The 27,821-nt window shown below is 32.8% G+C and overlaps 2 protein-coding genes and 1 non-coding gene across 7 annotated transcripts; all 3 read left to right on the forward strand.

Moving 5' to 3' along the window:
* Positions 1-8,413: 8,413 nt before the first annotated feature.
* On the forward strand, positions 8,414-8,520 carry LOC146897158 (small nucleolar RNA R71). Its single transcript, XR_015024391.1, has one exon. It is a non-coding gene; the product is annotated as a small nucleolar RNA R71 (small nucleolar RNA).
* A 7,322-nt stretch (positions 8,521-15,842) lies between these two features.
* On the forward strand, positions 15,843-19,891 carry LOC146897159 (uncharacterized). Of its 5 annotated transcripts, none has more exons than XM_085731683.1 (6): positions 15,843-16,561; positions 16,647-17,816; positions 18,058-18,329; positions 18,421-18,563; positions 18,668-18,781; positions 19,294-19,891. In XM_085731683.1, the coding sequence occupies exons 4-6, from the start codon at positions 18,456-18,458 to the stop codon at positions 19,648-19,650; spliced, it is 579 nt and encodes a 192-aa protein (XP_085587809.1). In that variant the 5' UTR covers positions 15,843-16,561; positions 16,647-17,816; positions 18,058-18,329; positions 18,421-18,455; the 3' UTR covers positions 19,651-19,891. The 5 variants fall into 5 exon arrangements, with proteins under 5 accessions (XP_085587809.1, XP_085587808.1, XP_085587807.1 ...); XM_085731680.1 differs by having other exon boundaries at positions 16,204-16,561; positions 16,705-16,791; positions 17,349-17,816; positions 18,058-18,563; XM_085731678.1 differs by having other exon boundaries at positions 16,259-16,561; positions 16,647-16,791; positions 17,349-17,816; positions 18,058-18,563.
* A 1,203-nt stretch (positions 19,892-21,094) lies between these two features.
* LOC146897160 (uncharacterized) lies at positions 21,095-22,762 on the forward strand. Its single transcript, XM_085731684.1, has 2 exons — positions 21,095-21,221; positions 21,768-22,762. The coding sequence occupies exon 2, from the start codon at positions 21,776-21,778 to the stop codon at positions 22,496-22,498; it is 723 nt and encodes a 240-aa protein (XP_085587810.1). The 5' UTR covers positions 21,095-21,221; positions 21,768-21,775; the 3' UTR covers positions 22,499-22,762.
* The last annotated feature ends 5,059 nt before the right edge of the window (positions 22,763-27,821 follow it).

The following is a 27,821-nucleotide window of genomic DNA, read 5'->3' on the forward strand; positions in this document are numbered from 1 at the left end:
ATTATAGTGACATTTAAGTTTGACCCATTTTTATAATAATATTACAATATATAAACTTCTTTATTTTCTTAACGAAAATACGACATATGCTATTTTTTAAGAACGAAAATACAAAATATAATGAAGTGTATCATTTGGTTTTGTTACTTTTAATTTCAAACACAAAATAATTTAGATATAAATAGATTCGTGTGTATATGTGTGTGGAAAGAAAAAAATTCAATTAAAATAATAGTTCAGATATATTATATATTTAATATTCCATGAATAGCAACACATGAAATTAGAATAATTTTATAAAACTCAAATAAAAATAAAATTAACAGCATTAAATGTCAAATTCATTGTGAGCAAAAGAAAACATATATATATATATATATATATATATATATATATATATATATATATATAGTCATGATCAAATGACACCATGGTGTCAAAATTAGTTTGACACCAAATCTTATCCATTCATTTCATTTAATCCAAAGGCTTAAAACTATCACCAAATCAATTAGGCCAAATACCTCCCTGGGTCCTTTAAGTTTCATGTTTGTAACAGATAGGTCCTTTAAGTTTTTTAGGTAACAGATAGGTCCTTTAAGTTTCTAAAGTTTCAGATAGGTCCTTAACGGAGTTGATATGAAGGACCTATCTGAAACAAACTCGAAACTTAAAGGACCTATCTGAAACCTTAGAAACTTAAAGGACCTATCTGTTACCTAAAAAACTTAAAGGACCTATCTGTTACAAACGTGAAACTTAAAGGACCCAGGGAGGTATTTGGCCAATCAATTAACATACACCAAATACTCTCTATCACCTAATTAAGAAACATATCTAACATCATTAATTCATAATCAAACAATCCCTTCTTGTTTTTGGTAGATTCAAACCCTTTTTATTTTCCCCTAATTTTTTTCTTTTGGCCATAAGCACAAACTCAAACTTTATAATTTTTATAAAATCATGATAAATCTTAATTCACTTAAACATGAGACACGTTGAGTCCTCTACAAAAAAATTAGACCTATGAGTGACAAAATAATCTAATTAGCATGAACAATTCAAGAATCATTAGTCGAGCTTGTTGGTTTTTTTTTAATACAATTTAATCAATTATTAAAAAAATATGAGTATATGAGATAAAGACAAAGAAATATCATTGATGGTGATGATGACTCAAACAACCATATGTATATGAGTTCTACCATTCATTTTATAAAAAAGTTTAGAAAAGAAGTTTGAGTATGATTATAGAAATCAGAGAAAATTTATAAATTTGGGGAAATAAAAAAGAGGAACAAAAAAATTTGGGGAAATAAAAATGGAATGTTTAATTATAAATTAATGATGATAGATATGTTTCTTAATTAGGTGATAGAGAGTATTTGGTGTATATTAATTAATTTGGTGATAGTTTTAAGCCTTTGGATTAAATAAAATGAATGGATGAGATTTTGTGTCAAACTAATTTTGACTAAGGGTGTAAGTGGTTCGGACAAAACCAACGAAACCGAAAGTCCAAACCGAACCAAACCGAAAAAATATCCGACCTTGTTTGGTTTGGTTTGAAACCGATCCAAACCAATTGAAACCGATCTAATTTGGTTTGGTTCATGGTTTTTCATTTTGAGATCCGTGAAACCGATGAACCAATCCGATGATAACCACACTCCTTATTTTACCAATATTATCCTACCTTACACAAACTTATGGTTAGGCCCAAAATTAAACATAAAATACTTTTTAATCCATTCACTTTCTCTCATCTTCTTCTCATCTCATCAGTTGACGATTCACGTTGGAATTGGATTGATTTAGTTTGGATGTTTTTATTTAATTTCATGGCGACCATAATTTCATGATGTTTAAATTTCAGTTTGCATGGATTTGTTATTTTGACTATGTTTTAATTTTAGGATGTTCTTTTGGAATTTTTGTGTTTGTTGATGAATGATGCATGTATGGATGAAATATTTGAGTTTGATGAAGTTGTTTTTCAAGAATGATGGATGAATGAATCTTGGATCATATGTATGAAATATAGAGTAAGGTTAATTTTAAAAAGTTGTTTGAAAAATCTATGAAATATTTTGTGAGAATATGATTTTTTTTTAATTGTATTTTTAAATAAACCGATCAACCGAACCAATCCAAACCGAACTAAACCGATTAATTTGGTTCGGTTTCTTTTTTGAAAAACATTGAAAACCGAACCAATCCAAAACGATGAAGATTTCATCGGTTCGGACATTTTTTTGACTAAAAACCAATCCAAACCTAACCGTTACACCCCTAATTTTGACACCATGGTGTCATTTGAGAATTCTGAACGCATATTTCCTGAACTCATATTCCTGAACGCATATTTCCTTTTTTTTTCCTGAACGCATATTCCTGATTTTTTTCTAAAAAAATCATTTATGATTTAAGAAATTATGTTTACAACATCATCAAAAAGAATTCTGAATTAAAGCAGAGCACCAAAAATAAATCTATTTTCAATTATCTATTTTCAATTATGAACGCATATGTTCGTTTTTTTCTATATTTTTTACGAAACATAATTTTTATTTCCTTACTATGTTACTATACAATATATATTTTGAAAATAGAAACAGAAGAATATAAACTTAAATTATACAATATATATTTTGAAAATAGAATCAAAAGAATATAAACTTAAATTATATAAAAAATTAATGGTTACTACCAAATCTAATTAAATTATTTTAAAAAGTTACACTTTTATCAAATCATATTTTTTTTTTTGACAAATCAAATCATATTTTTATTATTTGACATATATCAATTATTTGATCTCTTTGATATTTAAATAATTATTCCATTAATCGTATTTTAATTAGATATTACTTGTTTTATTTTAATATCTGAATTCAAATATTTTAATTTAAATTATTTGATTATTCAAAAAAAGCATATTTTATTAAAGTTTGTATTTTTTGAATACGAAATGTTTGATTTCTAATTTAATTTCAAATATTAGAATTTGAAATTGTAAAACTTCCTTTTATACATAAACATGAAATACAAATTTGTGAGGATGAATGTGGTGAGAGTATTTTGTGAGGATGAATGTGGTGAGAGTATTTGTAAAGAGAATAAGATGAGAGTGCCACGTGTCATAAAAATAGGAGGAGAAAAAACATTTCCATAAAGGGCTATGGAATCGGCCGTAAATTTATATTATATAGATTTCATGAAATATAAAGAAACTTATCCTTCAAAAACAAAAAAAAAATAAGGAAACTTGATTTATTTAGTGTTAAATCATGGGATTTTTTTTTTTTTTTGAGAGATAGTGTTAAATCATGGGATGTTGACCTTTATTTTATGTGTGGGTCCTAAACTTTATTTTTGTTTTGTTTTCTTTTTAATGGAATGCTTTTGTTTTGATGAATAGTGGGTTTTAAACTTTTTTGTTTGTCAAAGGGAATTAGCCGGCATTAGTTTTTTTTAAAGAAACTTCAACTTGTTTTTAAATGTTCTTTCTCTTTCACTCATTTTGGAGATGTGGTTTTAGGTCTTTTTTAACCTAGAATCACCCTCTGCATCCTTTTTTTCCTTTCTTTCAATTCAAATAAGTGAATTCCACATATATCAAATTTTTTTCTTTTGTTTTTTTTTTCTTCGTGATTTCGTCATCTGAGTGCAGCGTTGTGTTGCTTCTCGTCTTGTGCAACATTGTCTTATTTCGCATCTTGTTGCTGTGTTCGTTTGGTTCATAATGAAATATCAGCTTCATTCAATCACATATTCAATCAACGATTTGGATGTCAACGTTGCAAATCCGGAAGCATGCGTATTCTTGTGATTTAGATTTTATCATATTATTTGTAGGCATTTTGTCGCTTTATGCTATTGACTTGGATGTTGTGAGATTGTTCGCAGATTCACCTTTTACATTTTTAACGATGTTGATCATGTTAATGTATCTGATATATTCTATCAATTTAAATGAATGAATATCGCTTTGTTTTTGTAAAAAAAAAAAAAATCTCTTTTTATTTGTCAAGTAGTATAATGGTCAAAATTTCATCCCTAAAATGAATGAGAAATTTTAGATTTTAATATTAACCCCTATAAATTACGAGGATTCTACTAACTAAGTTATATTAAACTTTTTGTTTCAAAAAAAAGTTATATTAAACTTTTCTGATAAAGAGGACATATTTTGAAAAAGCAATAGAAATATCTACGTTTTATGTGGTTTTGGTGTTTTCACCTTTTTGTATAAAGTTTGTTGATAATCGCAAATAGTGTATTTTCAGCGACAAACAAGATAAATACATCTAAGTTTTTGACAAAAGTATCTTATAAAATTACATCTAAGTTTTTTCATTTTCGCTTGCAAACAATTTGCTTAATGAAAAGGTAATTTTATAAATATTTTAATACTCTGAAGCAGGGGTGTTCGCGGTGCGGTTTGGTTCGATTTTGAGGCTAAAAGTCATCCAACCCGCAAAATAAATAAGTATGCGGTTTGGTATGGTTCGGTTGACTTTTAAAATAAAATCTGAACCAAACCAAACCAAACCAATGCAGTTTGGATTCGATCGGTTGGGGCGGTTTTTTAAGACAATATTTTTTTTTTGTTTCCAACATTAGAATCAAATTGAAAACCTAAAACAATACAACATATTTTCAACAATGTTTTAAATTTCATCCAACATTTCAATTTTATTTTCATCCAACAATGTTTCCAATTACGTAGACCAAATTTAAACGCGGACAAAAAGTAATTCTATTTTGCAAGAAATGCAAAAGACTAAAAAATTTATCATTCTCCAGGAGTTGAAGCAGTACATAAATACATCTTTGAAAGAAAAAGCAAAGAAAAAACTTAACAAGAGAAAAAATATGTCATTTTATTAAAATTTCTATTGAATTTTTATGAGTATTGGTCCAAATGATATATATTTAATCTGTGTTTTTCTTATATTGCTGTTTGGTTTGGTTTGGTTCGGTTGGTAAAATCAAAACCGTAAACCGAACCAAACCATCTGGTTGAGTAGAAAATTGATCCGAATACATCCAAATCAAATGCGGTTTTTTGCGGTTTCGGTTTGGATTGGTTTGGTTTGCGGTTTTTCTATTGGATTGGTTCGGTTTTGAACACCCCTACTCTGAAGATATTTTATGTTCATGCATTCATCTACATCAATCGCTTCATCTTTTGCTTTTAAAATACAACAATGATATTTTAAAAACCATTATATTTTAACACTAATTCAACAGATCATTTTTTCTCTATGTTTCTCTTGTAATCACATTAATAATATATCACATTGTTAAATAAATTTCATACCAACCATGAACAACTCATATTTTCGTATGGGAAATGCTACTTATAGCGAAATAAATTTTCCCAAATCCTTCACGATGAAGTGTAAATGGACAATTAACACCACCACCTGGGTGATAGCCGCAAAATCCGGAATTGAATGAGGTCCACGTTTCACTTATTCCTTTTTATTATTGTTTAGATAAGTATCAAATCAGGTCCACATTTTAGCAAAAAGGAAAAAGCATGTTAATGTAGCTTCGTGAATATTTCGTGAGATATATTTTCGCTAGATTTAGCAACCCTCTTTTCGTATTCTATTTAAGATGAGCAATGCTATATCTCTAGAAAAATAACATCAAGAATTCTTCAAGAATAAAGAATAGCCAATCACAATGCACTATTTGCCACAATTCAAGGAGGTGTGGCTGAAAAATAGGAAGTGGACAAATAAATCATCCAATTAAAATTTGCCAACTGTGTCTTGAAAAATTCTTGAAGCTATTTTTCTTGAGAAATAGCATTTTCCATTTAAGATCTCATTTCATCTTTATTTCTCTCTTTTTATTAAATCACCAATATATCAAATCTATAATATCACTCTCTCTTATCTCTTTCATTCTCAAGGTCATAATAGGGTCGGAAAAACGAGTTGCTTCCGTTGGACCGACACGTTTAACCCACTAATTTAAGCGGATTAAGTTGAGGTTTTGAACTCATTGAAGAGTTGACACATGGATAGGGCGGACCGAGACAATTAGCTTACCAAAACTTTTTTTTTGTTAATTTTACTAAAAAATCATGTGAACTATAACACAATAATTTTTTTAACAAAACAAAATGAAATATATGAACCTATCAAAGAGTTATATCTAGCACAAGGAGTGTAAAGATAGAAATCAAGTGCATAAACAGTTACAAGACCGTAACAAAACAACTAAGATACCAACATAGATTATAAGGTAAGTGACAAAATCCAAACACATAATAAGATTAAGCCACCAAAGATGAAGATCAAAAGCTAGTTATACTAATGAAGATTTTTTTTATAATAACAACAACAAATCACTCGAATAACTAACTTTTTTGGGTAATAAATACAACACATTATGAACTTATATGGTTAATGTGAATGAAAAATAAATTTGTTTAATGGATCGACCCATCATCCCGTACGTCAAGGGATGGAGTGCTTACCCATTCAAAATAGGAACATCTATGGAGTGCTTACCCATTAATTCTTCTATTTTTACCGGACCCAACTCTTGGTTGCTTGCTGCTAGTTGCTTCACACAATCACTTACTTCAAGATCTTCATCATCTTCACCTTTTGCTATAGAATTCACAATTGCACGTTCAAGAGGGTGTGTTGGTTGATGTTCACAAGAGTCATCTTTAACTATTTCTTCAACAATGTCAATCCGGTAACACTTGGGATTTTCATCTTTGTGCTTCATGGCCTCAAATATATTAAACACTACTTGCTCCTTATGGAATCTCAACATTAGCTCTCCTTTCTCAATATCAATCAAAGCACGGCCAGTCGCAAGGAATGGTCTTCCTAGAATGAGTGGCATATCTTCATCTTCAGCCATATCTAAGATCACAAAATCTGCTGGAAATACCAAGTCATTAACCTTGACTAGCACATCTTCAAGTATACCGAAAGGATAAGAGATTGACCGATCAGCTAAAGTAATGGTCATTCTTGTTGGTTTAGGTTCCCCACACTTAAGCTTCTTCATCATTGAAAGTGGCATCAGATTTATACTTGCTCCCAAATCACATAAAGCTCTTCCAATGTCTACCGGTCCAATTGAACAAGGGATAGTAAAAGCACCAGGATCCTTCAGCTTAGGTGGCAGCTTCTTTTGAAGAATAGCACTACAATTTTCAGAAAGTGCTATGTTCTCATCATCCTTAGGCTTCCTTCGTTTAGTCAACAAGTCTTTCATGAACTTAGCATACAACGGCATTTGATCAAGAGCTTCACCGAAAGGAATATTCACCTGAAGTTGTGAGAAAAGTTGCATGAACTTCTTGAATTGGCCTTCATCCTTTTCTTTCTTCTTCGAAAGGTGAGGGTATGGAAGCTTCACATATGATGGAATAACCTGTGGTTTGTCTCCATCTTTCAAAATTTGACTCTTCGACTTCCTCAAGATTGAATCTTCATCAATTAACTTCTCATTTTTTTCTCCCTCTATTTTTTCCTTCCTTTCGTTTTCAACTACTCCATGATCATTTTCTTTTTCAACTACACCATTCTCATTTTTTTCAACTACATCATTCTCCTCCACCTCAACCACTTCATCAACCTTCTTTGGAGCTTTTGGAACTAAAGGTGTCAAAACCTTTTTGCTCCTCAATTCAATAGCATTACAAGACTCATTCTTAGGGTTATCTTTAGTGTTACCTGAGAATCCGCCTTTGTTTTGTTCAGCCAACTGCTTAGCTAATTGCCCCAGTTGAGTTTCAAGCATCTTCCTAGAAGCTTCATTGTTCTTTCTTTCAGCTTCTTGACTCTTCTTCATCTCTTCAAAGTTGCCTTGAGTCATCTTCATGAAGTTCATCATAGTTTCCTCAAGAGCTGATGGCTTCCTTTGTTGTTGTTGAGGAGGAGTGAGCATCTGAGAGTTCAAAGCATTGTTATTTGAGTAGCTTAGATTTGGATGCTTATTAATGCCTGAATTGTAGTATTGATTCTGCCTTTGATATCCTCCCATGAAGTTAGCTTCTTCACTTGATCCTTCCGGAACACATTCACCGTTGGGATGTTCTTCACCACATAAGTCACACTTGATTGCAGCTACTTGTTGTTGCTTTTGAGCCAAAGTGAAGCCTTGAAACTCCTTAGTTAGAGCTTCGATCTGTTTGTTCATTGCTGCTTGGTTGGCAAGGATAGCAGTTTGTTCACTTACCCCAAACACTCCTCTTTCCTTCTTCTTAGCTTCAGCACGATACTCATTTCCAGCCATGTTTTCTATCAAAGCTTGGACTTCATGATCAGTTTTGCTCTTGAGACTACCTCCCGCGGAAGCATCTAAGAACATTCGAGTGTTTGGTGTTACCCCCTCAGTGAAGATTTGGAGGTATTGCTTCTCGGTGAACTCATGATTAGGGCATCTCTTGAGAAGCAAATTGAATCGCTCCCAAGCATCATACAATGATTCACCTTCTCCTTGCTTGAAGTTAGAGATCTCCATCTTCTTGTCCCAATACTTAGACATAGGGAAGTATTTCTCCAAGAACTTCAGCTCTAACTCTTCCCATGTTTGGACAGTCCCGTTTGGAATTGTTAGCAACCAATCTTTTGCTCTTCCCGTCAAGGTGAAAGGAAATAGCCTTAGCTTCTTTTGTGCTTCAGTCACGGTGGCTGGTTGCACACAAAACTCACAGGTTTCAGCAAAACGGCTCAAGTGTTCATGAGGACTCATAGCTTCAGTCCCATCGAATTGCTTGTCCCTCAAACCATTGAGGACAGTTGTCTTGATGTCGAACGCTACGGGGTTAGCTGGTTGAAAAGTGTGGGTCAGTTGACTGCGATGAGTGGCTAACCCGTAGTCTCCAAGCTTAGGTCTTGGTGGTACAACTCCTTCTCCTTCCATCGTTGCAGATTTAGGAGAAGAGATTGTTTCAGATTCACTTGAGAGTTGCTCCGGTACTTGTTCTCGAACACCCGGTGGAACGGATTGAGCTAACCTTTGCGATCGGACAGCTTTCCGAAGTGCTCTAGCAGTTCTTTCAATCTCCGGATCGTACTCTAAGTCGTCCGAGCTCTGTTTACCTTGCATAAACAGCAAAATACCTTAGTAGCACTGCCCAACGCAAAGTAATCAAGTGAATATGAAAACAGAAAAATAAAAAATAAAAATTAAAAACAGAAAAGTAAATTGCAAAAACCCTAAATTATAACGTAATTGCCTTGTTGAAATAATTCAACAGTCCCCGGCAACGGCGCCAAAAACTTGATAGATCTCTAGCAAGTGCACCAAATACTATCGAAGTAGTAAAAATATCGATCCCACGAGGACTGTTTTTAACTTCAATAATTCAATTTCGTTATAAAAGTAGGATGTATAAAAGTTTATTTTGTTTTGCCACTAGGCAGTAGATTTGGTTTGATTTTAAGAAATCAAATAAAATAGTAAAGATTTGATTAAGAAAATAGGAGAGAGATGAGATCAGGTCTTCGAATCCTCTATGTTTCCCCTAATTGGTTACTGCACCTATTATTACTAATGATTCTCTAGTTTCACGATAGTTAACAAATTAGCCCTAATCAATCCCTTGAGTTAGGACCCTCTTTTTAAACTACAGCCCCTAATTCCTTAGGTGGTCTAATAATCATTAAAGGTTTAAGCACGTTAACCTAATATCACTAACAAACGATTATCCATTCCTAGACTAACCATGTTTATTAGAACAATTCAATTAGGTCTAAGTCGAAAGCTATGGTCAGTAGTCATTCGATCTCACAAAATCATGTTTATATTTGATCAGGATATAAAAAGCAGTAAGAACAATTGAATTGAATGAAAACTAGAATATCATTAATAAGTAATAGAGTTTCACAGCAACATATGATCAATTAGGGTTACATAGGTTCATCTCCGACCTAATCTCTAAGAGATTTAGCTACTCATAATTGAGTTTACAAATAGCATAATCAGTGAAAGAATTAAAACATACATAAACTGGGTTAGAGATGATGAAATCCTCTCCGCTGCAGCCTTCTGGGTGTTAAAATCGCACTTTCGTTCTCCAAAATCGTAACCCCTGTTCTTCAGATTAAGTGCAGTATTTATAGAAGTCATGGGCCTGACCCATCAAAATCGCGCCGCGCCTTGTTAATTGGCGTGCCGCGATTTCCCCTTTACAGGAAGTGTGTATTTTTGCTTCAAAAATCGCAGCACGGCTTGAAATTGGCGTGGCGCGATTTCCTTCGAACAGACTTCAAATTTTAAGCTTTTTGCACTCCAGAACAGTATAAATTGCATGAGAACTCTATCAAAATGTCACAATAAGTCCCTAATATTACGTAATGACAGAATGTCATCACCTTGTCGGATTCTTCTAGCAAGGTTTTTAACGAGGCAGATGCTAAGTTTCCTTACTAATTTTTGTTTGGGTATTGTTTAAAAAAATTATTATATGTTTGTTTAAATGTTATCGTTGTAATTTTATTTTTTTTAATAGGCAAAAAGAACTAAATTAAAATGCAGAGGGATACTCCAACCTAAAACTACAAAAGATAATATTAAGGGGTACTCCAACAAATTCATACACTAGTCATAATAGTTCAAATACAAACTCTTTTGCATTTATGCTCTTCTTCTATCACTATCAGGACTTGTTTAGATTTTGGTTCCATTGAACTATTATTAGATTTTGGTGTACTTTTGTATTGTTCATTTACATCAATATCAAAACCGTTACAAAACATCAATAAGACAATAACCTTCTCTCTTGCTTTTTTTTTTATTCATATAAAACTAAATAAATTATTCTGACCTGTGTGAAAAATTCTAACATTTAATTAAATCACACGTTGACTCAAACCCAAAGTTCTTCTTAGTTGAAGGTTCCTTGAAAAAGTATCACATTTGCAATTCCTATTTGATGAAATTCAATACATCATCATTCATCAAAACTTTATAAGAGAAAATTACTAGCAAGGCAAAAAATAAAAATGGAGGGTGTGGTGTTTCAGAATGGAGCACATGTATTCACAAGGTATCAAGCAACAATTATTGCATATCCTTAACTTTTCAAATTACAATAAATCCACCAGGTGGTGTATGTCAATCAGACACAAATAGCTAGCCAACAAGGTTGTGCAAGACCAAATATGCAAAGCTGGTACTTCACTACTTGCTTTTGGTGATAGTGACCAAAAGTTCAAATATGAAAAGTACATATGATGTGCGTCTTATTATTCAAATGTGCGGAAATAACTCTAATATAATTCTTAGGATGTTATATTTCAAGAATAAACCTTTATTCTTGATTAATGCACACAATGGAGAAAAGAAAGTCAATATGTGCATTGCATTTGACCAAAATATGTGGCATAATGATATTTGAATGATATTGTAATTACTAGTACTTTAAAGGAAATTAAAATAGGATAATAACTTAATAATTTAGCAGATGTGAAGCCTAGCAGCTAGGAATATACGCGGGGAAGGCTATAGAGAAGATCAGAATTTCCAAATACTAAAAGATAATACCATCATACTATCTATCATTCTATACCAATTTTAGTTGAAACCGATTAGATAACTATTATCACAAGCTTAAAATAATTCACTCAATAACAAATATAAAATTATGTCATCAAATAATTATTGTCAAGATACATTATCAAATTATTAGAATAATAATAAATTAAGTAACCAAAGAAAAAATTATATGATAAATTAAGAACTTTATAAAATACCATGTACAAAATATTGGGGCGTTACATCATCTAGGATTCTTCCAGGATTTAGACACACATCTTTCCATGGCATTACACTTAGAGAGGCTATCATATCCCTCATCTCAAACACATATTGACTTTCTTTATGCACATATTGACTATTTATCTCAATTGCTCATCATCCCGTCTACACATAGGAAAAAAAAATATATATATATACTACCAATTCCACTATTGTTGTGTCAGTAAAACTGAATATAGAAACTAGAAAGTTGTACCATTTTTCTATCTCTTATTTCATCCTGTCTAGTGTAGATGCTAGAGTTCGTACAGTCTCACTTTAGGGAGGAAAGCACCATAGGTAAGGGCTTTTTTTTTTCTCATACGTTCTTACTAAGTGCTAGGAATGTGTTATGAAATAGGGGTAGAAATTCTTGTCGTTTGAAAGAAATAATAATAATAATAATAATAATAATAATAATAATAATAATTAAATATATATATATATATATATATATATATATTAAAGTTTGGATTTATTTATGAAATTTATATATGAGAGTGTGGTATCGATTTTTATTATGTTTTATATGCTTTTAAGATTTAATTGTGTGGTTGCCTTAGGGGCTGGGTTTTATTTTGCATTTGCCTAAGTGGCTAGAATATATATTTTGAAATTCATTATCATGGCATGGCATATGCATAGCCTGTGTGGCTTGTTTCATTATCATGACATTTGCATAGCCCTGTGTGGCTTGTTTAGCCTTTGTGGCTCATTTTTAGCCTGTGTAGCTTGTTTATATCCGGATCATGTAGTACATAAGAGCATAGCATGCATAATTTCATTTGAATTCTTTTCTTATAATATGGCTTGAGTGTATTTTTATTTCTTTTTGATCGAGAAGTTTTTATGCTATCTATTTTAAGGCATTGTTTCTTGTGCTATGAGTATGAACCAATTTGGATAAGGAAATTGACTCTTACATTAATATAATGTTGTAGGTACCAAAGATGAAATATGAAGTTTGATGTGTGATGAAACGCTTACGGGGGCAAATTGGGTTTTTCAATGAAAATGAAGTCTAGTTTTCTTTAATTTGTAATTGTAACTTTTAAAATATTTTTGAACTCTATTATTTCTTCCTTTTGGAAATAATAAATCTTAAGGAGTAATTTTCTATTGATTTATTTTTAATAGTTTATCTTTCTATTAGTTTCGTTCAAACAATTTGTTAAAAAAAATAGTCACATATTTTCTAAAGAAATCAATAATTTTAATTAATGTCTTTGATGAAAATTCGGGGGCATTACAGAAGGTCTACAGTCAACTACAAATTTTTCATGGAGATCTACAACTCGTGTTGCCAAAACTATATGATTGTTGAACATGTAGTCAACAATGTCAATATTGTGTTTGTTGTCCAAATACAATTTGCGGTAGTAGGATTAGAGGTATTCTGATGGAGCAATGGACACCACCTTGATGGATAGAGACTTGGATCAATCTTGAGCCGATTTATAGCATGCCCTATACAACTGGTAAAGTAATTCTCATCTATCTATCTATCTATCTATCTATCTATTATAAACGTCTGTTAAGTTTTGCAGCTATACTTGCATTACCCTAATCTTGTCCGCAGTAGCACACAAGGTTAAAAAAAAAAAAATTTAACTCCACTCGGGACCCATTAACCCATTTTAAACATTACACTCTCCGTCCCAATGCACTTTTGCCGTCAAAATTTCGAAGCTAGTATACCAAGCTTCTACATTTGCCGTGATTCTCAACGTGATTTTGGGTTAATTGACATCATGTTCCAAACATATTCTAAATGATGTACGTGGTCTATAATTTGCAAAACCCTATATAATTGAGGCTTTTGATTCCCGATGTCAATTCTCTATTCTTATTCCAATTCCAATGTGCAGCCATTTCTCTATTCCAAAGCCTCTCTTTTGTAGCATTCATGGCACATTTACTAATTTTTTCAATGCAACTATTTCTTCTTCCAAAATCTCAAGAGTGTTCTTTCAATCACATTTTCAACCTCTCATAAGTTGTTTTCCAAACCTCTATCCACTCTCGACTCTGTTCCTAAGAAATTGAGTAATTTCGTCCTCTTGTTCTGTTACCGGACTCTATAATTTCTAGAGTCGTTCCCGGCAATGTTGTTCTTCTCAATGCATATTATCATAATTTTCTTTTATTCCATGTTTGCATTATGTTCACAGTAAGGTTGTTAGGGAGAAAAATTCAAAAAAGAAATATCATTTACTTGGAAGGAGAGGATCCAATTGGTATCGATCCCGCCTTTCACGTAAGACCTTCATACTAACATCTCCCCAAGACCTCAATGCATATTTATTTTTAATTATTAAAAAAAATTAATTATTTTTTTATTTTTTAATAATTAAAAATAAATAAATAAAATATTGAAATAATATAAAAAATAAAAAAATTACACACGTGGCGTCCGCGTTAGCATGGACTTTGTCAAAATTGGTCTGAGGGCCCAAAACTGCAAAAGGGACAATACTTAGGGGACTGAATTGTATTTTATATTGTTAGGGGACCAAAATCGCAAATTCTTAATACTTAAGGGGCCAAAACTGCTATTAAGCCTTGTTTTTAAGCCTATTTCACAAGGTTGAAGATTCTCGTTGATAAAGAGTAGCGATATAAGGGATCTCCACATATCAAAATTGTTGAAAAGAAGAAATAAAAACGTGGCTCTCTTCATCATTGGGCATGAAAAAAATTTACATGTATAATGAGACGTGTTCAAGGTACAAATAAAAATATTTAACCCAAGAAACTTAATAACGTACTATAATCAAAACTGCGGGAAGAGATTTCCCACCTGTTAAATTGAATATTCTGTGTCATCTTTTTTTTTTTTATGTTAACTCTCTGGTTTTTAGAAGAAGAGGTTCCAATAAATATATTCAGATAAAAAATTATTTTACTTCAAATTTGAACTTGGACTCTACCAAACAATTTGTCATTTGGTTATAGTAGTATATGTGGTGAGATGCAATGTATACAATTTTTATAGATTGACAATACACATCGATTAAATTTTAGATTGTATCTTATACTGTTTATTTATTTATGATTTAAAAAATCCTGAGTTTCTATTGACAAATGATTTGCAACAATAATTTTATTGACAGACTAAAATAGTTTCCTTCAAAAAAAAAAATAGTGTATCGTTTATTTGACTGGAACTTTAATTTTGTGTATAATTTGAATAGCTACATTCCTTCAAAAAAAAAATTTGAATAGCTACATGTGTTTTTTTTGTCCTCGTGAGCTTAGCTCAGTTGGTATGAACAATGCATAAAATATGCAAGGTCTGGTTCGAACCCCAGCCACCACACAAAAAAAAAAAAGCTAATGTGTTTTATCATTGTATAAATAGAACTTGAAAATTTGTAAAAAAAAAACAGAGAGAGAACTTGAAAATTAACTAACTATTGATAGGACATTTGTTTTGGATAATTACCCTTAACAGTATAATTCTTTTTCAATTTTAAATTTAAATTAAAATCAATGCCAACATTATAGGAATTCGGAAAACTAAATATCTTTTCAATACTTTATTCTACAAATTTCTCCTTAATAATCTAAATTTATTTTCAAACTTAATTGAAAAACATATAAATTAAATTAAGCTAAAATATGGATAGCTAGACGGACACGTTAGTGCTCGTCTTTCCTACCGTTGTAATAACTTAATTGATAAGGCGAAGTTAAAGCAATCAAAAGTTAAGAAAAATTAAAAGTTGCTTTAATCAGCAAAAGCTCTTCTTATAGACCACATATCACTACAGTTGTAATAACTTAATTGATAAGGCGAAGTTAAAGCAATCAAAAGTTAAGAAAAATCAAAAGTTGCTTTACTCAGCAAAAGCTCTTCTTATAGACCACATATCAATTATGATTGAGATATTGAGTTATTATCGTATCAAAAACGAAACAAATTATTTCAAGTTCATGTCCTTCAAAAAAAAAATCCAGTTCATGATTGAACCTCTTTTAGCAGGTCCCACTACTAGAAAAACGCGATTTAGAGACGGATTTTAGGGAGGGAAGACAATCCCTCACTAATAGGGACGGATTTAGGGACGGATTTTTGTATTTTCCACAAAACATGAGTTGCCAAGCATTAGTAACGGAAATGTTTAAATACCCGTCACAAAAATTCCGTCACAAAAATTCCGTGACTAAATCCCTCACTAAATTCTTTAACTGTATGTTTGTGACGGAATTTGGCATGGACTTTATCCCTCTCTAATGGATCCCTCACTAAAACCCTCACTAATATCACTTACATAACTCTATCCAAGGCATCCCTCACTAAAACCCTCACTACTATCAAAACTGAATTATTTCCCCCTCAATTCTTTTCACGTTTTGGTTTTTCCCTCCTCTCTACTAAAATATCCCCCCTCTTTTTTTTTTTTTTGGCTCACAAACACCCTAAAATAATTATCCAACAAAATTTCATACTCAAACCCAAGAACTCAATATTCACAAACCCTAAATTAACCAAAAAAATTTCCCAAACACTCAACCACTCTTCAGATAAAAAAATTTCCCAATTCACGTCAAATCTAAACCAAAGCTCTTCTCAATCCAAAAATGAATCGCTCCAAAGTTCCAAATCTGAACCAAATCTATCGATCCCAAACAGCAAGCTCTTCTCAAAAACTAATCGCAAGCTCTCTTCTTCTCAGAATCGCACACACCTTCACGGAATCGCTGTCATCTTCACGGAATCGCATTCATCTTCACGAAATCGCAAAAGCTCTTCTCAGTCCCAAAATCGGTTAGTTTCAGATTCTTTTGTCAAGGTTTCAATTTTAAATTTCTTCCCATTCTCATCTTTACTAATTTATGTGTTTAATTTGTAGATTCTTCTGAATTTGATGTTGAATTTCTCCTCACTGTGCTCATGCTCTCACAATACAGATCTTCACTGAATCTCACTCCCAAAAGTGAATCTTCTTCCTTCTCCCGAAATCCTTTCTCAAATCTTCAGTGAATCTCAGAATCACGGTAACCACTCTCTCAATCTCAGAATTTATTTGTTATTTATTTTTATTTTATTTTTATTTTTTTCAGAGTTTTTTTCTTCAGTGAAATTGATGTTTGTGATACTGATGTTGTTTTAATTTATATATATTAACTGTGATTTTCATCATGGCCTTACTTGAAGTGACACTTGGATTTTGGGTTCGAATTTTGTTGATATGTGATATGGTGTTGATACAATTTAGAGCAGGGTGTTGTCCCTGATATAGGTCATTTAATTTTAAGAAATCGTCAAATTTGTACTTGGTTAAGCTTTTATGACTTTAAACTTAGTTATAAAGATACGACTTGTTGCTTTAACTTTGATAGCATTTTGATATTTATTTGAATTTATTTACACTCAAAACAGAACATACAGCGCATAAAAATGTATGTATTGTACATTATGTATGAAAACTGCTTCAGTTTTTGTATATTTGAATAACACAACTCGTTTTCTATTGTGTTGACTAATTAGCTAGTAATCTTTATGGATTAGTTATTATTAGCACTGACCCTCTTGCTTTTTTTTGGCTTTGCAGAGTCAGAAACTTCCTTTGAATTTTCTATAACCCTTCCATGTAACTTCTTTGTAAATATCATTGACAAAGATTACTTGCTATTCATTTTTAGACAAACACAAGTGAAAAACCAAATAATATATATTTTGACAAAGAAGAATATCGAGAGCAGCATCAGTATTGATTAGTGTACATTTTCCAACTTCCACCTCTTGATGAAATGAGTTATGTTTTGTATGTACACCTGTTATTTCCCTAAAAAATCAACAACTTTTGATATAGCCACTTTAAGTAGGTCACTGTGCTCTTTTAGAGAATGAACTAATCTGTTTTTTTTTGGTGTATGCAACTTTTGATATATGCCCACTTTTTGATGGGGCATGGGAGTTTTTTTTGGTGCAAACAAGCTGCTGGTTTTTGGCTGTTCTGTTGCTTTTGGTGGATTCTATCTGACCTTAACAGCACCTTCTGCTGTTCTTCTGTGCTGAGGTACCTGCGCAGCTGCTTTGTAATTGTAGTTTGGCCTGCTGTCCCAGCCTTTTATGTTTGTTCCCTTGGTAGTTTTCTGTTTTTGCATTTGGTAGGATAAGAAGTACTCATACCGACATGATAAGAAGCTTTTCTTACAAATAACCATTGAACTTTCTTCTGACATCTGTGTTATATGTTTTAGATATGTCCAGATTTTGATGTGTTAATCAAATATATGTTTTTTTATATGTATATATAGATGGCATGAAATGTTACTATGACGGGTGGAGGAAGAGGTACTGGTATAGGTATCAGTAGAGGTAGGAGAGTTGGGGGTACCACACTCATCTGGGAGAGGTATGGCTGCCACTACTCCATCACACTCTATTGTTGGGCAAGCAACAAATCCTTCCACATCTCATACAACAACAAACACACATAAAAGGATGTTGCTGTAAGGAGAGTTCTCACTACAACATTCTCCTTTTCCTCTCTTTATATTAGTCTATCTCAAATCCACCTTCCAACAAGGTAGCGATGGAGAAAACATTGCTCTTGAAGCTACTCACTCTTTTAGCTTATTTACTATGTTTTGTTACCTTATCAACATCATCATCATCAGCTACAGTGAAACATATAAATGCATCCAAGCTGAAGATGTTTGTTGATGACCTTCCTAATATGCCCAAAGTATATGGCTACAAGGTTGTAGATGGCGTTCCCAAATCAAAGTGTCTCAAGATTGGCATGTTCAAGAAGAAATGGGTATGTTGCTGTTTTTGTTTAATTTCCTCATTACATGCGAATATCCTCTTATTTTGTTGTCTTTATTGTACCATTCCAAATTCATTCTTTACTTGTTTCGATAGGACTATACCACAGTTCTTGAATTTCAGGAGCTAGATAACTTTCTTTCTTATCTTGAAGTTGTGTGTGATAAACTATCTCTAGATAAAATATCCTCAAAATCAAAGGATATTGCTGTAAGTTAATACTTCATGACCTTATTGAACTTGATGAATATTTAGTATTTAGTCTATTGTTAAGAACTGATGCTATTTCTAATTGTTTTAATAGATCTGCACTGAAATAATTGTTCATTTATGCTAGTTGTTGGGAACTAGTTATACACTGATGTTATTTTTATGGAGGTTCTACACTGATGCTAAATGTTAAGCACATATGTAGCAGTCTGCAAGTGTATGTTTAATCAATTAGCTTAAAAGATATTAAGAAATAATATAAATGTACCTATGACTTAGACTGAGCACTGACATTTCAATTCTTTTTTTTTTTATTCCATACCAATCCTAACTCCACTTGATGCTTCAGTTTTTGTAATATAGGCAAGCAGTGAACACAGTATAATAATGTTGCTTGTGGGAAAAATAATGAATTGTCTTGACAAGAAGATATATCAGAATGTTAGTTTGTTTTTGTTGACTGAATGAAGTATGAAATTATTACTTGTTAGTAAAATATTATTATTTTGCAGGATGAGTTTGAAAAAAGGATTATTGAGAGGGATTCACATGAGGAGGCACTAGGGGATGATGTTTCTAGACATGAAAGTGACAACATTATCTTCTTAGATGTTGTTGGAGGAGTAAATAAGAAGGGTCGTATATATGGTTTGGGCCCGGAAGCTGGGAAATATAAGCCATTTAGATCTTCCATATCTGATGGCATCTTACATTCTGAATTTGAACAAATGAGGGCTGAAAACACATCACTTAAAGAGAAATTGAAGGCTCATGAGAAGTTGATTCGTGCATCGCGGGAGCAAATGACTAAATTGATGGAAATGATTTCTCAAGGTCATCTACACCCACCTCTACCTCCATCTACTTGATATATAGATATATAGTATGTATAACATATGGTTATTTTGATAGCTTGGTTGCAAACTTAGTTAATGTGCTACTTCTAGTACCATTAAAAATGTTTATGCGTTTCTTATGAAACTTATTTTGAGAGTTTCCTTATGACTCATGTATTTTGAGAGTTGAACAATGGTTGTAAACTTATTAAGTTTCCTCATGACTTTTATGGTGATGGGTATGAAGACAATTTATCAATTGTTTTTTATTGTATATTTATAATTTTCAACAAGTTTAATATAGTAAATATATTTACAATACTAATATAATTAATTAATGAAATCTGGTTTGAGATTTGTCATTAAATTTCTGTTTGAATTAGTGAGGGAATTTAGTTTCATCACAATTAGTGATGAAATATGCCTTCACAATTTGAGAGGGAATAGCAATCCGTCATTAATTAGAGACGGAAATATTGGTAAACAACTATGGAATAGTCCCTCACTATTAGAGAGGGAACAAGAATCCCTCACTGATTACTGACGGATTTGCCAAAGTTTTCTGGTGCATATATAGTGACGGATTTATATGATTAGTGAGGGATTTTATCCGTGTCAATTAGGGACGGAAACCAAAATCCCTCACAAAAATTTAGCAAGGCCAATATTCTTAAGGGATTACCGGTCGTCACTAAATCCCTCACTAAATTCGTTAGTGAGGGAATTATGGTAGTTTAGTGACGGATTTCTACCCTCTCTAAAATTGATTTTTCTAGTAGTGTCCCATGCAATTGAATAATGCAACTGCCCACTAACTCCTTAAGGCTTTAATGAAGCTAAGCCCTTTTTAGGGTAATTTTCAATCTTTGCACATATCTTGTCCTTGGGTGTGGCTTTTCTAATACATTCATTTTGCCTTTTCAAATAAATAAATAGTTCAAAAAAAGGAACAAACGAAAAACATAAAACAATTTTTTAAGGTTTTGTTTAGGAGTTTGGAGGGGGAGGACAGGGGAATGGAGGATTTTGAAAGGTGAAAAATATGTAGAAAAAATGAGAAATCTAAAACAATTTTTTAAAGAATGATAAGCTAATACTTATTATTAGTATATTTAAAATTTTAAGAATATCTTTTTTGAAAGAGTTTTGACAATATTATAACAATATAGATTGAATTTAAAAAATTCATATAAACCTTCCAAAATTCTCTCCTAATACAATTTTTGTATCCCTTGTATTATTATGAATAAAAAATTAACCCCCAAAAATATCTCCTCTCATCGTCTTATATTTCTTTTACTTGCTCCTTCTTTTTTTTTTCTTTCTAAAACCCTCCCCTTCAAACTCCCTAACAAAGCTTAAGAGTATGCAACAAAGCAACAATCTGTTACCTTCTCCTTTTCCCATTTTCATGCAAAGAATTCATGCATGGGGACATGCGGGTCTTGATCCCACTTAAAACCAAAAACCATAGCAGTAAGGAATGAATCCAATGCTGCTCTCCTATATAATGGGACTCAAAAATCTCACTAGCAACGTGATACTTTAATTAAACCCAGCATAAGTAACCTCTCGTTATATCCATCCTCATAACTCACTCCCTGGTAAATATCTCTTCTTCTCAATTTTATTTTATCTTTCTGCTTATTAAGAAAGAAAGAAAATAAAGTACTGATGAAAATAATTTAACTAGAAAGGAAAAAATATGAAATTAAATTTAGAGAGTGATGTTAGATTTCATTTTTTTTTTCTTCAGTAAATTCTCTTGGTAAATTAAATTTTCTAGTAGTATATTGAGCGCATATTAATAACTATAATAGAATAAAACAGAAAATAAATAATAATTTTCTCAACATATGTTCCAATAAGTACTAAAAACTGTTGTCTTTGATTTTTTTTTTCGACTTTTGTTTCAACAAGAACTAAAACTGTTGTCTTTGATGCCCTAAAGCAACAACTTTGTCTATAGGTCAAAATTGTTGTTGTATGGTATCAGGAAAAATATTCATGCTAGTCTCACATTGTTTTGTTGAGAATGGCACTCATCGGTCACACCTTAATTAGAAACGGATTTTGTAAGTATGAGTTAAATAGTGGTACATTAAACAAGTTATGACAATGATCTTTAATATTTCATGGTTGTTTTGAAGGAGAGACAATGAACACTGAAGTGGAAAATCATGGTGGTTCAACTGAAACCCCAACTATCGAGGAACCAAAGAAAGGTTGGAGAAAGGTATTAGAAGGGATAAGGAGTTGGTTGTCCTACAAAGACAAGGAGAAATGGTTGGATGATATGAGAGGGAACTTGGGCTTAATAGCAACGGTCATCGCAACAATGACATTTCAAATGGTTTTAAATCCACCCGGTGGTGTTATGTCGATTAAAGATGGCACAAATCCACCCGGTGCCAATGCAAATCCACCCAGTGCCAACGCAAATCCACCAGATGTCGACAATTCTGACAAAATTTGTACATTTGTCTACGGTGAACGTCTATGTCCGGGTGAAGCTGTCTTAGCCGTTGGGGACTCTTCTGGATATTTTAAGTTCCTTATTTCCAACACAATTTGTTTTGTTGCATCACTAAGTATTTGTCTCCTGCTTGTGAGTGGAATTCCTTTGCATCACAGGTTTCTTATGTGGCTTTTGTCAATAGGGATGTGGGTCACTCTAACAAGCCTTGCTTATTCTTATTTAACAGCTGTGTTAATGACCACCCCAAATATGGTTTATGTTGAAGCTACCAAAGTTGTTAACAAGGTTTTTCTTACGTGGATAGGATTGTCTGCGTTTGTTGGTTTGTGCCATACACTAAGGTTGCTTACTTGGGGAACGAATGTACTCCTCAAAAGAAGTACGAAGCCAAAAACTCCGTAAAGTACAAAGGAGACTCCGATTTGCTAGTTTTTTAAAACTTCATTAATATGAGTCTTTATGTAGGACGTCTAGACTGTATAATATTATGTATGAACTTGTCTTTATTATTATGTGGAAGTCCTAATAAGTTAATTAGTGTGGTACTCATATGGGTATAAGTAATTATCTATATGAGTGGGGCCACTTACCATGAAGTGGAATTTCACGGATTCACGAACCTTCACAATCTAACTATAATAAACATCATTTTAATATTAAAAAAAAGTGGTGCTATATATCATGAATATAGCACTCAAGAATTTGTCCCGAATACAGTTAAAAACAACCTGTTTGTAATATTCATGTATTTATTAAACCTAATGCGCATAGAGAATATCTACATGAATATTGGATAGACACGAATATCATTTTATTTAAGGTGGCTGATAATGGATATTATTATTCGTATATGTGGATAGTGGTAGAAATAAGTTAGACTGAGTTAATCTTTACAAAACTCGAGTCTGACCTTAAAAATTTCAACGCTAAAGTTCGATATGTTACTTGTCATTAACTTGATTTTAAGCTTGTGTCTAGTCTTTTTGATAGTTTAGTATGATCTGATAGCCGACTTAAAGGTCTACCTAAACCTTAAACAACTATTATTTTTAAAGGTTCGTTAAATAAAGGATGTATTTAGACTATATTATAGTTTAGATACATCATTTCAATAAACCTGAAAAAGAAATATTTGGTTATAACTGTTAGTTTTGTTAATTCAAGTTAGAATAAGCGTTTAGTGATTTAATCAAGTTAATTTGTTTGATTAAGATCACATAGTAATCAAAATTAGTTTTGGTTACAAATTTGTTATGTTTTTGTTTATTTGTAGCATAAGGTAGTTAGGGCTAAGTGATTACTTGTTCCTTAAGCCATATAACATTTACCATGTATATAAGCCTTTGTAAGTGTGATTCACCAATCAATGAATTCACAATTTCATAAACTCCATTCTCCTCCTTCTCTATTCTTCTCATTCTCTCAAATCCAATAAAATAAAAACCCTAGCTTGTTAAACAAGCATAGAAGTTGCGCTAACAAATTGCCATCAGGAGCCTTTGGTTTCGTTCTGAGGGTGATAAAGATCTTCAATCACGCAATTTTCAAGGTAGAAACACTGAAGAAGTAACCATGAATGGTAGCAGTAATTTCAACACTCATCTACCAATTCTTGAAGAATGCAATTGGGAAAGATGGAGTGCAATGATGAAGAACCTGGTTGGGGAACAAGATTTGTTGGAGATAGTGCAGAATGGAGTCACTGATCTAGATGCAAATGCAACTGAAGTTCAAAGGAATGCGCACAAAGATCTGAAGAACAAAGATAGCAAGGCTTTGTTTTTGATTCAACAGAGTTTAGATGAAGGAAATTTTGAAAGAATCTCAAAATCCACAAGTGCAAAGGAAGCATGGGATATTCTTGCAAAGTATCATCAAGGTTTTGATAAGGTGAAGTTGATTAAGCTTCAGTCTTTGAGGAGGAAGTTTGAATTGGTGCAGATGGAGGAGGAGCAAAAAATTGTTGAATACGTCTCCAAACTCATCAATATTGTGAATCAAATGAATGCTTGTGGGGAGCAATGACTGATCAACAAATTGTTGAGGAAATCATGAGAACACTATCATCAAGATTTGATTTTATAGTGGTTGCAATTCAAGAATCAAAGGATGTGAAAACTTTGAAGATTGAAGAATTGCAGAGTTCATTAGAAGCCCATGAATTGATGGTTTCTGAAAGAAGCAGTGAAATATCAATTCAACAAGCCTTGTAAGTTCAAACTATCAAGAATGATGATTATGATAGGAAGAAATTCAAGAAAAGGAAGAATAACAATAAGGGAGGAAACTGGTCTAAAGGCAAGAACAAAGGTTATGATAAAGGTGAATCTTCAAAAGAAGGAAGTTCTCATCAAAACAAGAAAAAAAAGGTTTTGATAAGAAGAAGATTTAATGCTTTAAATGTGAGAAGTTTGGGCACTTTGCTTCTGAATGCTGGCCTGGTAAAGGAAAGCAAGCAAAGAATGATGAAGAACAGGCTAACATTTCTCAGGATTGATTCATTGTTATTCATGGTTACAACAACAAGTAATGAGAGTTGCAATTCAGAAAGTTGCGGTTCCTAGATACTGGTTGTTCTAATCATATGACTGAAAATAAGGTTTGGTTAAGGGAAGTTGATCCTGGAAAGAACACAAAGGTGAAGCTTGTTGATAATAGAACCTTAACTGCATAAGGAATGGGGAAGATTGTTATTGAAGGAAAGAATGGAAAGATGGCAATTATTGAAGATGTGTTTTATGTCCTTTGGTATGAAGTGCAACTTACTAAGTGTAGGTCAACTTGTTCAGAAAGGATATTAAGTCACCATGAAGGATAACTCTTTGAAATTGTTTGATAAAAATTAAAGGTTAGTGCTCAAAACTCCTCTAGCAAAGAATAGGACATTTCAGACTAATATGAAAGTTGTGGAAACTGAATTGTTTATCTGCTATAGTGAAAGATGAAGATAGCTGGTTATGGCATTATAGGTTTGGTCATCTCAATTTTAGGGGTCTTAATCAATTAGTTGATAAAGAAATGATTCTTGGTGTACCTAAATTGGAGATACCAAGTAAAGGTTGTGATACTTGCTTAATAGGAAAGCAACCTAGAAATGTTTTCAGTTCATCAAGTACTGCACGTAGAGCAAAAGAGGTACTAAATGTTGTGTATTCATATGTATGTGGTCCTTTGGAGATTCCTTCATTAGGGGGGTAACAAGTATTTCATTAGTTTTGTTGATGAGTTTAGCAGGAAAATCTGGTTGTATCTGATTAAAGCAAAGAGTGAAGCCTTTGACATGTTTCAGAAATTCAAAGTCTTAGTATAAAAGCAAAGTGGAAAATCTATTTAGATTTGAGAACTGATCGAGGTGGTGAGTATACTTCAAAGGTGTTTGAGAAGTTTTGTGAAGACAATGGCATTGTGCATGAAGTAACTGCTCCATATACTCCACAACATAATGGTTTGGTTGAAAGAAGAAATAAAAGCTTGCTTGACATGACCAGAAGTATGTTAACGATGAAGAAGATGCTTAATACATTCTAAGGAGAAGCTGTAAGAACTGCACCATACATCTTAAACAGATGTCCCACTAAGATGATCAAATTCCTAAAGAGATTTGGTTAGGAAGCAAGCAGTCTGCTAAGAACTTAAGAGCTTTTGGTTCCTTATGCTACAAGCATATCTCTTATGCAAACAGAAGAAAGCGGGTGGGACAAGAGTGAACTTATGATATTGGTTGGATATCATGAAATAGGTGCATATAGGCGTTATCATCCTTTGAATCATTCAACTGTGATCAGTAGAGATGTTAAAGTCTGTGAAAATGAAGCTTGGGAATGGAACAAGAAAGAGAAGAGTTCTAATCTAACAATTCCTACAATAAGCTTGGGATGTTAAAGTATGTTAAAGTTTGCTACATTTGATTCCTTAACTAGTACCCCGGGGACACCGGTTAACATTTCCCTAATTATTTATATTCATTTAAGTAAGTTGGTTTGGTGAGGTAGAAAGACTTTTTTATGGTTACAATATGATATACCTTAAACCTGGTGATTATACCATAAGTTCTTATAGATCGATCTGGCCTATTTTTATTATGAAATGTATTGTTAATACACATTGTCATCCTTATATCCAAATTCTCAACCAAGAGAAGATGGCCACATGGACCTTCACACGTAGTTATGAGTAGTTTGATTGCTTACGATTGTATTTTTAAAAGAAACGGTTTCTTACAATTTTAAATAATAAAAGTATTTCTAGAACGAAAGTGATATAAAATTGATAGAGAAATTGTAGAAAAATGAAAAAACTGGATACACATGAGTTGACTTAAAAACATAGACCATAAGTGATGATTGAAAGTTTTAGGGACGAAAGATTGTTGAAAAATTTAGAGGGACTAAAGCTTGAAACTCAAAAATTAATTATATAGACCAAAAACTTATTTAACCATTTTATCTTTTGTATAGTATTATTTTTTTTGATAAGGCAAGAGTCCAATGACATAAAAAAGGAATAGAAAACAATCCAAAAAAATGGAATGTTTTGCAGATTCCAGTCAATGTCAGGTACTCATAAATATTATTAAAAAAAGGAAAAAATAAATACAAAAATGAACTGGGGGGACATAAACCTAACCCAGTCATTCCACACAAAGTGTAGGCCAACCCAATCGAGTGATACAAAAATAAAAACAACACCAGTGTGAATGTCTAACATGCGGTGTATGGACAAACGTCAACACGGAATGGATCCAAGAACCAACAACTCCTTGCAACAGCAACAAGCATAATGTCTCTTTCGAGCTAAACAGTCCAACATCAGGTAGACTGATGAGGATTTTGAACCCTCCCATAAGTTATAGAGCCAAACTTCGTGAAGGTGAGAGGTCCTGCCGCCAACACGGATACAGAACTCCACGCCTACAATCCACTATACTGCGAAAGAAATTCAAGGCTATTTCTAGCCAAATCTAAATAAAGCAACTCAAAACCAATTGAAGGCCAGATCGCGGGAAGGTCGATCAACGGGTTTGAGCACCACGAGCACCGCCAACACGGTAACACCCGTACCCACCATTCGCAGCAACAACGGACAACAAGTGCATGACCATTTCTAGCCTAGAAGACTTGTTACGAAGCAGGCCCATGACCTTGGAAGAGCATTACAGCACTGAAGAAGATCTTTGATAATGGTGTATGAACCTGACCGTCAACACGGAAATAAGACCATCCACCCAAACCCACTGCATCGACCACCACAGTAAGTCTCAAAAGCGCCATTTCTGGCCAAACAATCCAAGGTCAAAGGAAAGCTTCCAAAAGTTGTGTTAAAACAGAACCAACAACCAGACGTCGTAAAAAGAAATTGAAGGTCGACAGTCCACGACATACCGGAAGCAAGATCTCGCAGATCCAGCGGAGTTCCAACCAATCAAACCTAAACGGATCCTAGCAAAACAAACGCGGAACCACCTTTTGGAGCCCATTGCCACAGATAACCACCAACACCCACGGCAGCGAAAACGCAACACCGTCTCAAAAGATCCAACCAAACAATAACAGATCCGGTTAGATCTAACAGACCTAAACTCGGATTTTTGTGACCAACAACTTCGACCGCCACCAAAAACTGAACGGACAAGAAGTATCAAGGAAGAGGCACTGACGTATTTGAGGTCGCAAGACCCAAACACGTTTTGAACGAAAACCAGAAACATCACCGGCGAGAAGAACTA

The sequence above is a fragment of the Medicago sativa genome, chromosome 8 (assembly GCF_051527215.1).
Source record: "Medicago sativa cultivar Bolivia chromosome 8, Bolivia_mono, whole genome shotgun sequence".
Lineage (NCBI taxonomy): Eukaryota > Viridiplantae > Streptophyta > Magnoliopsida > Fabales > Fabaceae > Medicago > Medicago sativa.

Excerpts from the sequence above, each read along its gene's own strand:
- LOC146897159 (XM_085731680.1), top strand. The coding sequence starts at position 18,336 with ATGGAGAAAACATTGCTCTTGAAGCTACTCACTCTTTTAGCTTATTTA. Across the intron at positions 18,564-18,667 it reads GCATGTTCAAGAAGAAATGG|GACTATACCACAGTTCTTGA; the intron begins GTATGTTGCTGT and ends TTGTTTCGATAG. Across the intron at positions 18,782-19,293 it reads CAAAATCAAAGGATATTGCT|GATGAGTTTGAAAAAAGGAT; the intron begins GTAAGTTAATAC and ends ATTATTTTGCAG.
- LOC146897160 (XM_085731684.1), top strand. The coding sequence starts at position 21,776 with ATGAACACTGAAGTGGAAAATCATGGTGGTTCAACTGAAACCCCAACT.